At 43.3% G+C, this 12911-nt stretch overlaps 1 protein-coding gene across 1 annotated transcript in view; it reads left to right on the top strand.

Annotated features, from left to right (window-relative positions):
• Positions 1-5303: 5303 nt before the first annotated feature.
• Positions 5304-12911, top strand: part of NOS2 (nitric oxide synthase 2) — a 46471-nt gene continuing 38863 nt past the window's right edge. The window contains exon 1 of the mRNA XM_044004885.1: positions 5304-5435. Within this exon, the coding sequence (XP_043860820.1) occupies positions 5335-5435 (101 nt within the window). The 5' untranslated portion in view covers positions 5304-5334. The remainder of the gene's footprint in view (positions 5436-12911) is intronic.

Raw genomic sequence — 12911 nt, 5'->3', positions numbered from 1 at the left:
TCCTTTTTTGGGGGGAGGGGGGCAATGAGGGTTAAGCAACTTGCCCAGGGTCGCACAGCTAGTAAGTGTCAAGTGTCTGGGGCCAGATTTGAAATCAGGTCCTCCTGAACCCAGGGCCGGTGCTTTATCCACTGGACTACCTAGCTGCCCCCTCCAACTCCTTTTCCTCCTTCACCTTCTCTTCCTCCTCCTTTTCCTTTTCCTCCACCTCCTTTTCTTTCTCTCTCACTTCTTCCTTCTCCTTTCCCTTCTCCTTTCTTCCTCCTTCTCCTTTTCCCCTTTCCCTCTCCTTCCTCCTCTCCTTCTTCCTCATTATTAACAGCAAAAATAGCAGATGTTTATACAGCATTTTACACCTATAATCTTATCGGATCCTCACAACCACTTTGTGACATAAGTACTATTATTATACCAACTTTACAGATGTGATAACTGAGACTCAAGTCACCAAGCATTTATTAAACATCAGGGGTGGGAAAGAAAGGCAGAGCATCATCTCTGTTCTTAAGGAACTTGCAGGCCAACGAGGGAGACAATAGGCCAATGACTGTACAAACAATCCATGGATGGGATATTGGAGGTAGCCAACAGAGGGAAGGCATTGGCATTAAGGGTGATTTGAAAGGTTCCTTATAGAAGGTGATGTTGGGGGGCAGCTAGGTGGTGCAGTGGATAGAGCACTGACCCTGGATTCAGGAGGACCTGAGTTCAAATCCAGCCTCAGACACTTGACAACTTACTAGCTATGTGACCCTGGCCAAGTCACTTAACCCCCATTGCCCAGAAAAATAAATTTAAAAGTAAATAAAAATAAAAATAATAGAAGCGAAGCAAGGGGGTCAGCTAGGTGGTGCAGTGGATAAAAGTACCAGCCCCGGATTCAAGGAGGACCTGAGTTCAAATCTGACTTCAGACACTTGACAACTTACTAGCTATGTGACCCTGGCCAAGTCACTTAACCCCCATTGCCCAGAAAAATAAATAAATAAGAATAAAGATAAAAATAATAGAAGTGAAGCAAAGGGGGTCAGCTAGTGGCGCAGTGGATAAAAGTACCAGCCCTGGATTCAAGGAGGATCTGAGTTCAAATGTGACTTCAGACACTTGACACTAGCTGTGTGACCCTGGGCAAGTCACTTAACCCTCATTGCCTCACCAAAAAAAAAAAAGAAGAAGAAGTGAAGCAAGGTAATGTTGATGTCGAGTCAGGAAGACCTGGGTTCAAATCCCCTTCCATAGATTCTCTAGTTACATAACCCTAAGCAAATCACTTAGTCCCTCTAAGTCTCAGTTGCCTCATCTGTAAAGTAGAGGGATAATAGCATCTACCCCCATGGGGTTGTTATAAAGATCAAATGAAATCTCCCACAACTATCATGGAGAATTTAGAGCCCTCTTACAAAACTCCCAGCCACCAATGAAATGGTGCTATGTAAAAGTCCGTGGCCAGGCTGCCTGTCACAAATGATCACATACATTGTCATGGGATTTTCTCATCCTGGGTTACTAGGGAAGCCTGGGAAAATCTCAGCCACCATCTGGGCTACAAGACTGAGGAGTAGAGAGGAGAAGACTTGTCAAATAACATGAGTGACTAAACTAAAAGAGACAGAATTTGATCTAAGCCGAGACCATTCTGGGTAGCAGCTACTTAGAGCTACCTTTGGGGCTTGACTAGCTTCAGGGGCTCCATGAGAGTACCCAGCTAACCATAGGCAGTTTGTGGTAGGAAAGATATGGGGAGGAGGAGGAAGAGGGTAAACCTTGCAGGTCACAGGAGCTGCTAAAGATTAGGTTTGTTCCTGTGAGAAAATGCATTTCTCTGTGATTAGTCTTATGAAATTTCTGATGTTGGCAGGAAATCTCTAAGATAGCAGAGACCTCTTTAAAGATAGAATCAATCTTGCTCTTGCTCTTGCTACCTGTAAACAGGGGGAAAATATGACTTGAGGGTTTATATTTGCACAACTCCATGGCTCTATTCCCTTGGCCTCAGAAGTTGTTCTTTCTGGGGAGAAGATATTTCCCCCAAATTCCACAGTGCTCAAGTTCATCCACCTTCTCCTGACTTTATACTTATCTTCTAAGAAGGAAGGAAATAAGTACTTATTAAGCATTTACTATATGTCAGGTGCTTTGCAAATGTGGTCTCATTTGAGACAACCACCTCAAGAGGCAGAGGTACTGTTATTATCCCCATTTTGCAGTCAAGGAAACTGAGGCAGACAGAGGTATAGTGACTTGCCCAGAGTCACACAGAGTCAAGGTACAAATCAAGGTTCCATGACTCCATATAAAGTAATCTACCCATTACAACATTGAAGTCAAGTAGTTGCAGGGCCACTCTATACCTTTATATTACCTATGTTAGTTGGGGTACTTGAAATATCAATAATAGTTGGTAATTATTACTAATAATAGTTGGTAATACCAACAGGGGTCCTGATATCATGGGAGTCATATGTTGAGGGGATTTATATAATCAATGATTGTTATGAGAACTCCCATGATCGTGGTAATTGGGGAGCTTTATATAATCAGTGATAATTGTGGGAGCCCCTGTATTTCCATGGAAATTGAGAAACTCTGTATTACCAATGGTAGCTGTAGTGTACACTACATTTCCATATATTCTGTTATATTTCCATAATACTTATGGAAGGGGTCATATATTTCCATTGTAGTTGTGGGAACTTCTACGTTATCCATGGGACTCCATATTAGCCCATTATTAGGGTCTCTATATTAGCCATGGTAGTTGGGGGAGGCATATATAATCAATATTATTTGATTTAGGGGGAGGGAGTCAATGTATAATCAATGATGCCTATTTCCATAGTAATTTGGGGGAGGCCTATATTATCAGTGATAGTCGTGGGGACCCTATGTCTCCATAGTAGTTTGGGGGTTCTATGTTATCCATAATAGTTTTGAGGGTATCATAGTTCCATGGAATTTTCAAGGATCTATACTATCATTGATAATTATAGGGAAGCCTTTTTATATCTATGATACATTGGAAGGGTTTCTATATTATCAGTGGTGATACTAAGGGAAGCTATGCTTGGATGGTGGATAGGAGGGGCTTCTATGTGACTATCCACTCATTGGGTACAGTAGCACCTCTCTGTTACCCCCTTTTTTTTTTTTTTGGTGGGCAATTAAGTGACTTGCCCAGGGTCACACAGCTAGTAAGTGTCAAGTATCTGAGGCCAGATATGAACTCAGGTCCTCCTGAATCCAGGGCTAGTGATTTATCTACTGCACCACCTAGCTACCCGCTCTGTAACCTTTTATAGGTGTTGGAAGCCGTTTGTCCTTCATTCTCAAAGAGGATTGGACTGACAAGGAAAGCTCCCCTGTGGGTGAAGCCCTCTGGGTTATCAAAGAGGCTTAGAGGGAGTTCAGGGGTTGTTGGCAGAGGGTCAGCAAGAAATCCTAAGAGAATGAAGATGTTGGGGTAGCATGAAAGAAGGGCAGGGAGAGAAAGAAAAAGAAAAGAAAAAAGAAAGGCCGGGAAAGAAGGGGAGGTTAGCCTCCACAAAGCTGTCTGGACAGATCTTGGAAGTGGAGAAAAGAGAGTTTTGAGGGTGCTCAGGACCTCCTGGTAGAGGGCAAACAGGAAACAAAACGTTACCTAATCCCCTGCTGGGAGAGTCCCTGTGGGTGAGAAAGTCCGAGTGACTGCTCTGAGAAAAGGCAGTTTCTGAACATATCGATCATCTCTGGAGCAGCCCATGAATTGACAGAACACTAGAATGTCAGGGCTTTTGAGAGACCATCAGCTAGTCCAAACACACCCATTTTGCAGAGGAGGTAAATTATGCCCAAATTTATGCACGTAGTTCACGGCAGGGCTGCGACTCGAAGCCCAGCCCTCTAACTTCCAGGTCAGTGCCCTTTACACTATCACATGTTTGGTCTAAACCCTCAGGGGTCTCTCCATGCTGTACTTCAGGTTGTCTGTGGGACTTCCCAGACACCAGATTTCCTTCCTGGAATAGTTTGTACCTGAAAAGAAAGAGCAAGCCTTGACAAAGTTTCATAGCTTGGTGTGGTGGAAAGGCTAGTAGATTTGGAGTGGGAAGACCTTCCTGGGTTCCACTCTAGGCTCTGACACTTTCTCTCTGTATGGCCTTAGGGAAGTCACTTAGCTTTTCTGGGGCTCATCTGTAAAATGTCGGGGGGGCTGCACAGAGTGGGCTTCAAAGTCATAGTATCATAGACTGAGGACTGGAAGGGACCTTAGATCTAGTTGAGCCCCCACATTTCATGGGTGGGGAAACAGGCCCAGAGTGGGGGGGGCAGAGACTTGCCCAAGATTAAACAAAGAGCAGAAGTGGGATTTGAGGCCAAATTCTGTTATTGATACCCCAGATAACTTCCCTTTCTGCCGCCAACCTTCCTAAAACTTCAGTAAATACCTACTGTGTGCAAAATTCTGACTCTGGCATCAGAGGATCTGGGTTCAAATCCTGACTCTATCCCTGTAAGATAGTGGCCAAGTTCCTGAGGCTCTCCAGACCTCAGTTTAGTCATCTGTTAAATGGGAAGGGTTGGACCTGGTGGATTTTAAGGTAAGGCCCTCCTAGCTCCAGATCTATGATCCTCCTTTCTCCCTCATGGTTCTAGAACCATGATCTCCCTGTTTCCCTCCCAGCTCTGGATCTAGAATCCTCTGCTTTCCCTCCTGGTTCTAGAACCATGATCTTCCCAACTCCCTCCTGGGTCTGGGTCGCTGATCCCCCTGCCTCCCTCTTACCTCTAGATCTTTGATCCTTCTGTGTCTCTCCCGGCTCTAGATCCATGATTCTCCGCTTCTTTCCCAGCTCTAGACTCAGGATTCCCCTGCCTTCTTCTCAGCTCTGGATCTCTGACCCTCCCACCTCCCTCTCAGAGCCCTTATCTCCCTTTATGCCATTCAGAGGGAGGGGGAATAAACGAGTGGTTCAATGCTCTCGTTCAGGTCAATCCAGCCTCCTCTCAGATAAGCTTTTCTCCTCAGATAGCCAAGAAAATGCTCTGGTGCTAATTCTGAACCTAGCTTTTTCCAGGGCAGCTGAGGATCCCACACGGCTGCATTCATCCTCCTTCCTCTGGGGCATTGTTGAGTTAAATCAGGCGGTCTCTATCTCTGTTCCCTCCTTCGGTTTAGGCCCCTCCCCTCCTCCTCCTCCTCCCTCCCCCCTCACCAGGAAAGAGGAGGGGGCCTATTCGGAGGGCTATAAAACCAGAGAAAAGGAGGGGCTCCCCAGAACGAGGGTGAACCATTGTGCTCCTGAGCCACGTTTAGCTGCTCTGCTCCAGCCCAGCTTCCTCCAGTCACAGGGGACCATGAGGGAAGGGGTCAGCTCTGCCTGCTCCATGCCAAGGATGTGCCTGCTGATTAAAAGGATCTTTGGGAGCCATCCTGTGCGCTGTCCGAATTCATCCAGGTACTTTCCAGACACCAGCATCTATCTCTGGGGAGCCCACAAGCTACCACTGAGCTCCTCAGAGCCTCAGGTCTGGAATGGCCAGGGAGAAGGGCATGAGCTGGCATAGCTATTCTAGAAAAGGACCTAAGATTATTATTTTTTGTGTGGGGGGCAATGAAGGTTAAGTGACTTGCCCAGGGTCACACAACTAGTAAGTATCAAGTGTCTGAGGCCAGATTTGAACTCAGGTCCTCCTGAATCCAGGGCCAGTGCTCTAACCACTGCGCCACCTAGCTGCCCCCAGGACCTAAGATTCTTAAAGCTGGGAAGAACCTTAGTGATCATATCATCCAGCCCCAGCCCCCTCGCTTTTAGGAACAAAAGCTGAAGCTCAGAAAGAGAGGATGACTTGGCAAAGTCACCCATCTTAATCAATTGAGTGGGTTGGAGTACTTACTACCTTTAAGTAAGGGTTCTTTACCTAGGGTCCATCAACTTAGATAGGAAAAACTTACTTTTCTTTGTAATCCTATGAATTTTAATTTATGAATCATTTCATTTATGAGCCCTAGAGAAATTAAGTGATTTGCCCAGAATCACACAGGTAGTAAGAGTGTGAGGTAGGACTCGAACCCAAGAGTTTACATCTTCTTTTGTTCAAGGTAAAATCTATTGTGATAGTCACACATGGCTCCCTCACATATGTATGTGGCTATGGATACAGTTTGATCAGGGATGAAATCATTACTGCATCCTGAAACTTTCTAAGAGGTAATTTTTAGCTTGGGGAAAGGTAGTCTTACCAAGTGAGACACAGCCCAAAAAGCAAAGGAGAATATTGACTGCAAAAATTAGGTGCGTTTCATATACATCTATAGGTGGGTAGTAGTTACATGCCTGTGGCCCATTGGATCCATTTCATGGTGCCAGATGCTAATAAAGTCAAGATTACTGGGTTTTGGTCTGCATGTTACTTTCTCATGGACAAAAACTTGTTTTCAAGGCAACAGACAATACTCCCAGGCCAGCTGTTTCTGAGTCACAAAAAGACTAGTCAAAAGACTATAGATGGCTCTAAGCAAATCCTTTCCCATTGCTGGACAGAACTTAGCTAGAAGGTCAGGAAGGCCATCTCCCTACATGAAGGATGGGGTATTTGTTGTTGTTCAGTTGTTTTCGGTCATGTCTGACTCTTCATGACCACATTTTAGGTTTTCTTGGCACAGATACTGGAGGGGTTTGCCATTATCTTCTCCAGCTCATTTGACAAATGAGGAAACTGTGGCAAATGGGGTTAAGTGAGTGAGGAATAATTACTAATAATCAATATCTTGGGGGACCCTGGGATCTCTCTTTTTTTCTTAGTCCTTTCTCCCTCCTCCCCCATAACTCAAAAATCTAGTTAGTTCTCCTTGAAAATAGGATTCATGAGTCAAAACCAACCCAAGCTTACAAAGAATCTTGGGTGGAGGCAGATCCTTTTATCTAGATAGCGGAAAGAAGTTACTGATAAGATTTCTGGAACCACAACTAGGTGGAAACTATTTTGCCCTGATCATCTTGGAGGTGTGTGTGTGTATGGGGGGGGTGAATCTACATTTTTTTCTGGTGTCATCTTCACCAAGACTTGAGTGACCTGAGTCAAGTATCCCCAGACTTCATTTTAATATAACACACCTCCAAATCATATTAACTGATAAGATTTGATCATGATGTGATGGACCTCCTACAGTTAGAAGGGTATATAAACTGAGACCCCACCACCATTAGGGATCTTTGGTCTGTGAGAGGCAACCAAATGGCCATCCTTTTATTAATAATCTGCTAATCTATTGACAAAATGATCAAATTACCCAGAAACTCGGTCTCTCATAGTTTTAATCATTACAAGTGACTTACCCAGGGTCACACAGCTAGTTAGTTAAGTATCTAAGATCAGATTTGAACTCAGGTCTTCCCGACTCCAGGTTCAGCATGCTATCCACTGTGCCACTTAGCTGCCCATGGGGCATTTATGTGGGTATATTTGTATGAATGTTTAGTATGCTTGCAAAGAGAAGTTAGGTAATAGGTGGCCTTACCAGTCAGCCCTGACTGGGACAAGAGCGGGTTGGGGTTTTTCCCCCCATATACATTGCACTGAATTTTAAATGCACTAGGAAAGCTCACTGTTTTAAAACCCTCTCACATTTTTTGGGGGGTGGGGTGGGGCAATGAGGGTTAAGTGACTTGCCCAGGGTCACACAGCTAGTAAATGTCAAGTGTCTGGGGCTAGATTTGAACTCAGGTCCTCCTGACTCCAAGGCCAGTGCTCTATCCACTGTGCCACCTAGCTGCCCCGCATTTGTTTTTTATTGTAAATGTAATCCAACAAACACAAATATGTCAAAATAGAGAGAATGGAAAAGATCGTTCACAGCACCTCTGTTCTATGCCGCGTGCTTTCCCAGAGGATGCTAAATTTCACAAGGTAGCAGCAACATTGCCCCTGTTTGCTTCTCTTTCTGAATGTTTTGTTGCCCTCCGTGTATTTTATTATTTTAATAGCTGGCATTTATATACAAATATTATCTCTTTTGTTCCGATTGTGAGAGTTTTCTCATCTTGGGTTCCTGGAGGGTCCAGGGAGAATCTTACCCACCTGCTGGATCTTCTGCCTGGGGTTTAGGTAACCTGAGTAGAAAACCTGGGGGGGGGGCGGGGAGGAAGGATTAATTATTAGATGAGAGACTACTTGGGCTGGTGGCAGCCTCCATTTTTTAGGGTACAGATCGGGTTCCCAGGCTTGAGTAAAATCCACAGCTGCCTTCTCAGTAATTCAGTGGATAGAGAGCCAGTCCTGGAGTCAGAAGGACCTGAATTCAAATTTGACCTGGGAGGTGCAGCTAGGTGGTGCAGTGGATAAAGCACCAGCCCTGGATTCAGGAGGACCTGAGTTTAAATCTGGCCTCAGACACTTGACACTTACTAGCTGTGTGACCCTGGGCAAGTCACTTAACCTTGTTTACCTCAGTTCCTCATCTGTAAAATGAGCTGGAGAGGAAAATGGTAAACCACTCTAGTATCTTTGCCAGGAAAACCCCAAAAGAGCTCATGAAGAGTAGGACATAACTGAAACAACTCAACAAAAAAAAAGATAGTGAAGGTCTCTTTCAAGGTAGAATGGGTCAATCCCCTCTGTTGTAAGAGGGGAATGAAATGCAGCCTGAGGGTTTCTATTGGTACAACCCTATACCTCTCTTTCTTTGGCTTCAAAGGTTTCTTTTTGTGGGGAGAACTGTTTTCCCCAAACTCATAGTATTCCTTTTCATCTTCCTCTTCCACAGCCCTAAGAGGTAAGTGATATCATCTCCATTTTACAGCTGAGGAAACTGAGGTAGAAGGGATTTGCTCAGTCACTTGGTTAGTCAACATCTGAGGTTGGATTTGAATGCATGTCTTCCTGACTCCAAGTCCAGTGATCTATGTATGGTGCCACCTAAAAACTTTATTTATGCTCTTCTCCCACCACCACTTCTTTGGAATACCTGGTATAAGAAACAGAGGGTTATACTTTGAGACCTGGGTTCAGATCCCACCCCAGACTAGCTGTGCGACTGAGCAAGTCTCTCCATTTCTTTGAGCCTCATTTTCCTCATCTATATAATTGGGATACATACCTCACCTCTGAGTTATTAAAAAATAGCTATGTTGCAAACCCTAAAGCAGTTTGGAAATGAGTCATTATTAAAGAAAAGAGTACTCTGATGAATGACGAATCGTCTTGCAATGTATCTATCTGATCTCTGGCTGGATTTTCCTGTACTGGCTTCTCATGTGGGGGTACATCTGGGTCCTATTGAAGGATGACACACAGGCAGTAAACATCTGAGGTGGGATTTGAATCCAAGTCCTCAGACATTTAGAGTCAATACTCATTCACTGTGCCATGCTGTGTCCCAAATGATCGCTTGTGTGTTACTGGCAGCCTGGGGAAGCAAGAAATCCCGAAAGGCAGAGATAAGGAAGGAGGGCATTCCGGGCATGGGGCAGTCTGTACAGAGCCCAGAGATGGGTGATGGAATGCTCCACACGAGCAACAGCAAGACTTAGGCCACCTTGGCTGAACTACATAGCACATGAAGCAAGTCATTTATAATCTAGTTGGAACAGTAGTTTGGGGCCAGGGCACGAAGGGCTTCAGATGCCCAACAGAACCCACTATCTAAGTCTTTGACATTCATGTACATGATATGGTAACACCTACGAAGAGGCAGTAGTATCACAGACTCCCCTTGCGTTGGCCAGGATACTGCAAACGGCAAGAATTCACCTCTGCCAACACCAATTGCAACAAGTCTATAATTTATTCTCTTGAATTGCCTGAAACCCAGAGGGGTGGAGTCTCACAGCTGCTAAGCATCAGAAGCCAGATTTGAACTGGGGTCTTCTTTATTCCTTACATCACTGCTGCCTCTTTTTGCCAAGAAAGCTAAGCTGAAACCACAAACCTGAACCGATTGCATCCACAAAGATTTCAGATAGCACTGACTTTCCTCTTCCTTCTCTAAATGAAGAGTTCCACTTAAAAACTCAAGCCATGTACCATTTCTAGCCCCGTGCTGGAAGAACCTCTCAAAATCCTGTCAAAAAGATAGGTTAGTGTCTGTGAAGAATTCCAAGGAGAAAGAATGATCAAGAGAAACCAAGTGTAGTACAATGGTGAGGACCAAGCTCAGCCCAGAGGAGAGATGAGAACATGCACCTCGTTGCCTGCCTCCCTCCCTCCCTTTATTGTCCATTTGGGAGATGATGGGTGTGCAATATTTTCTACACAATCTCAATGAATGTGTGCTGATTAATTTTGTAGGATTGCCCTTTTTTCTTCTTTCCTTAAAAAAACACTTTTATCTAAAGGGAAATAAAGGAGAGAAGGCTTTTCCAAAATTGATATGACATTAAAAACAAAAGATATCAATTATTTTTTATTTTTAAAATTTAATATTAATTTATTTTATTTTAAATTCATGGAATAAAACAAAAATAAAATAAAATGTAAATATATATCAATGATCATTTTTAAAAAACAGGTCATGCCATACTAATTTTATTTCTTTCTTTGAAAAAGAAAAAGAAAGTCTGGTTAAGACTGAGCAATTTAGATTTCCTAGGGAGAAGAAATTTGTCAATTTTATTTCACTATTTAATTCTGGGGACCTTAACCTTTTGTGTGCTATGGACCCCTTAGCCAGCAATCTGGAAAAGTCTCTGGATCCCTTCTCAGAATCAAGTTTTTAAATACATAACATAAAATCCATGGGATTACAAAGAAAGATGATTGCAAATTGATCAAAATATTCAAAAAGAAAAAAGCAAGTTCATGGGCACCCAGGTTATGAACCCCTCATATAACTGACTAACTGTTGCTAAATATCAATTAATATTATGGTGATTATTCTGATACTTCCAAAAGTCTCTGATTTCACTCTCTCTCAACAGTATGTTCATAGCTCCTGATATTCCCCCCATGATCTTCATAAATCATCCAGTCAGTAAACATTTTTAAATGCCTACTATGTGCCAGGTGCTGTGTTGGGCACTAAGGATCTAGATATAAATATTGAAATCTTTCCCACTTGTTTCATGCTTTAAGAAGCTAATGTTTTAATGGAAAAGACAAGACTATATCTATCTCTATAATAGACACATATGAAATATACATAATATACACACATATATATTATAGAGACAGACACAAAGGATTTGGACCTGAGACCTCTGACTCCAGAATTTGAACTCTCCATTCTATGATTTGGTGCTTTGTGATTGGTGTTTCTGTCCATTGGTTTTGGCTCCTCCTCCTCTTTTTGTCTTGCCTCTTTCACAGCTAAGTAGCTCTACTGGGATTTGAATTCAGGTCCTTGGATTCTCAATTCAATACTCTTTCCACCACTCCATGCTTCTTCCCCTTATTATGGAGGTAACTGAGGGTTCTAGATACCTCTTCAGGCTCAGCCTGAGCCCCACCTGGAGTTGTATCGAGCTGGAAAGGCTTCTGATGAAGAGTTACTCCTAGATTGCCTATCATCGAAGGCCATTTTAGCTATGTTCTGAAAAGCTCTTCCTCAGGGTGATGGGAGGTTTTCTTGTTGTTGTTGTTGTTGTTGTTTTGAGTCATGGCAATTTGCTAAGATTGTTTACTAAGTCACTTAGAGGTTGCAAATTATGTGGTGCTTAGAGTGTCCATATGTACCACCAAAATCACAGATCCTTGAAATATTGAAGTAAGAATTTTGTTGTTGTTGTTATTATTATAGCCTTCGAGAAGTCAAGGTCAACTCCACACCATGATGAGGCATTGTAGGACGTCATTTGTGTCATTATTACAATTGTTGTCATTTTAATGAATAAGAAATGTGTTCTTATGTATGCCATTCCTGATCAAACTCAACTCTTGCTTGGTGCTTGAGATTTTGCGATTTTTAAGGTCTAATAAAACAATCAACCGAGTAGGCAAGGAGAGAATTCTCTCTATTAGGCAAATAGAGGCAGCTCTTAACTAACCAAAGTAATGGAGGACAGAGGATCATTCAAGAAGTCTAGACCTCATAGGATTATAGACTTTAAGATCTGGAAAGCACTTCAGAGAACATCTATTTCAATCCATTCATTTTACAGATGAGCAAAATGTGACCCAGGGAAAATGAAATGACTCATCTAAGGTCACACATGAAGTGAGAATCGGTGGTAGAATCTGAACCCTGGTGCTTTGGTTTTTTTGGTTTTTTGTTTTTGTTTTTTTTTTAGTGAGGCAATTGGGGTTAAGTGACTTGCTCTGAGTCACACAGCTAGTAAGTGTTAAGTGTCTGAGGCCAGATTTTAACTCAGTTCCTCCGAAATCCAGGGTTGGTGCTCTATCCACTATGCCACCTAGCTGCCCTGCTTTGTATTTTTCTACTATACCACTTGGCACTTCGTGGATACCATTTTTGTGCTCTGGGTTTGGTTCTCTCCCCCTTTTACCTCCATTGCCCTTTTATATACCAAAGTATAGTTGAAGCTTTTTGTTTGTTTGTTTGGTTTGGTTTTGGTTTGGTTTGGGTTTTTTGCAGGGCAATGAGGGTTAAGTGACTTGCCCAGGGTCACACAGCTAGTTAAGTGTCAGGTGTCTGAGGTTGGATTTGAACTCAGGTACTCCTGAATCCAAGGCCAGTGCTTTATCCACTGCGCCACCTAGCTGCCCTCACAGTTGAAGTTTTGCAGCAGAAAAGAGTGAAATCTCATTAGGGTGTAAGCCCCCTTGTGGGCAGGGACTATTTCTTTTCTTAATACTTGTATCCCCAGGACTTAGCTCAGTGCAGGGCATGTTGTAGAAATTTAATCAATGTTTTTTTGATAATTGACCGAGTCCTAGTCTCAGCTCTGCCACAAGCCAGCAGCTGGGCAAAGTGCCTAACTTCTCTGGGGCTCAGTGTGCCCCTCTGTAATAAGAAAAGTTTGGGGGCAGCTGGGTGG

Source organism: Dromiciops gliroides, chromosome 4 (genome assembly GCF_019393635.1).
Source record: "Dromiciops gliroides isolate mDroGli1 chromosome 4, mDroGli1.pri, whole genome shotgun sequence".
Lineage (NCBI taxonomy): Eukaryota > Metazoa > Chordata > Mammalia > Microbiotheria > Microbiotheriidae > Dromiciops > Dromiciops gliroides.
Note: the sequence above shows the minus strand (reverse complement) of the source record. Positions and strands in the feature narration are given on the sequence as shown.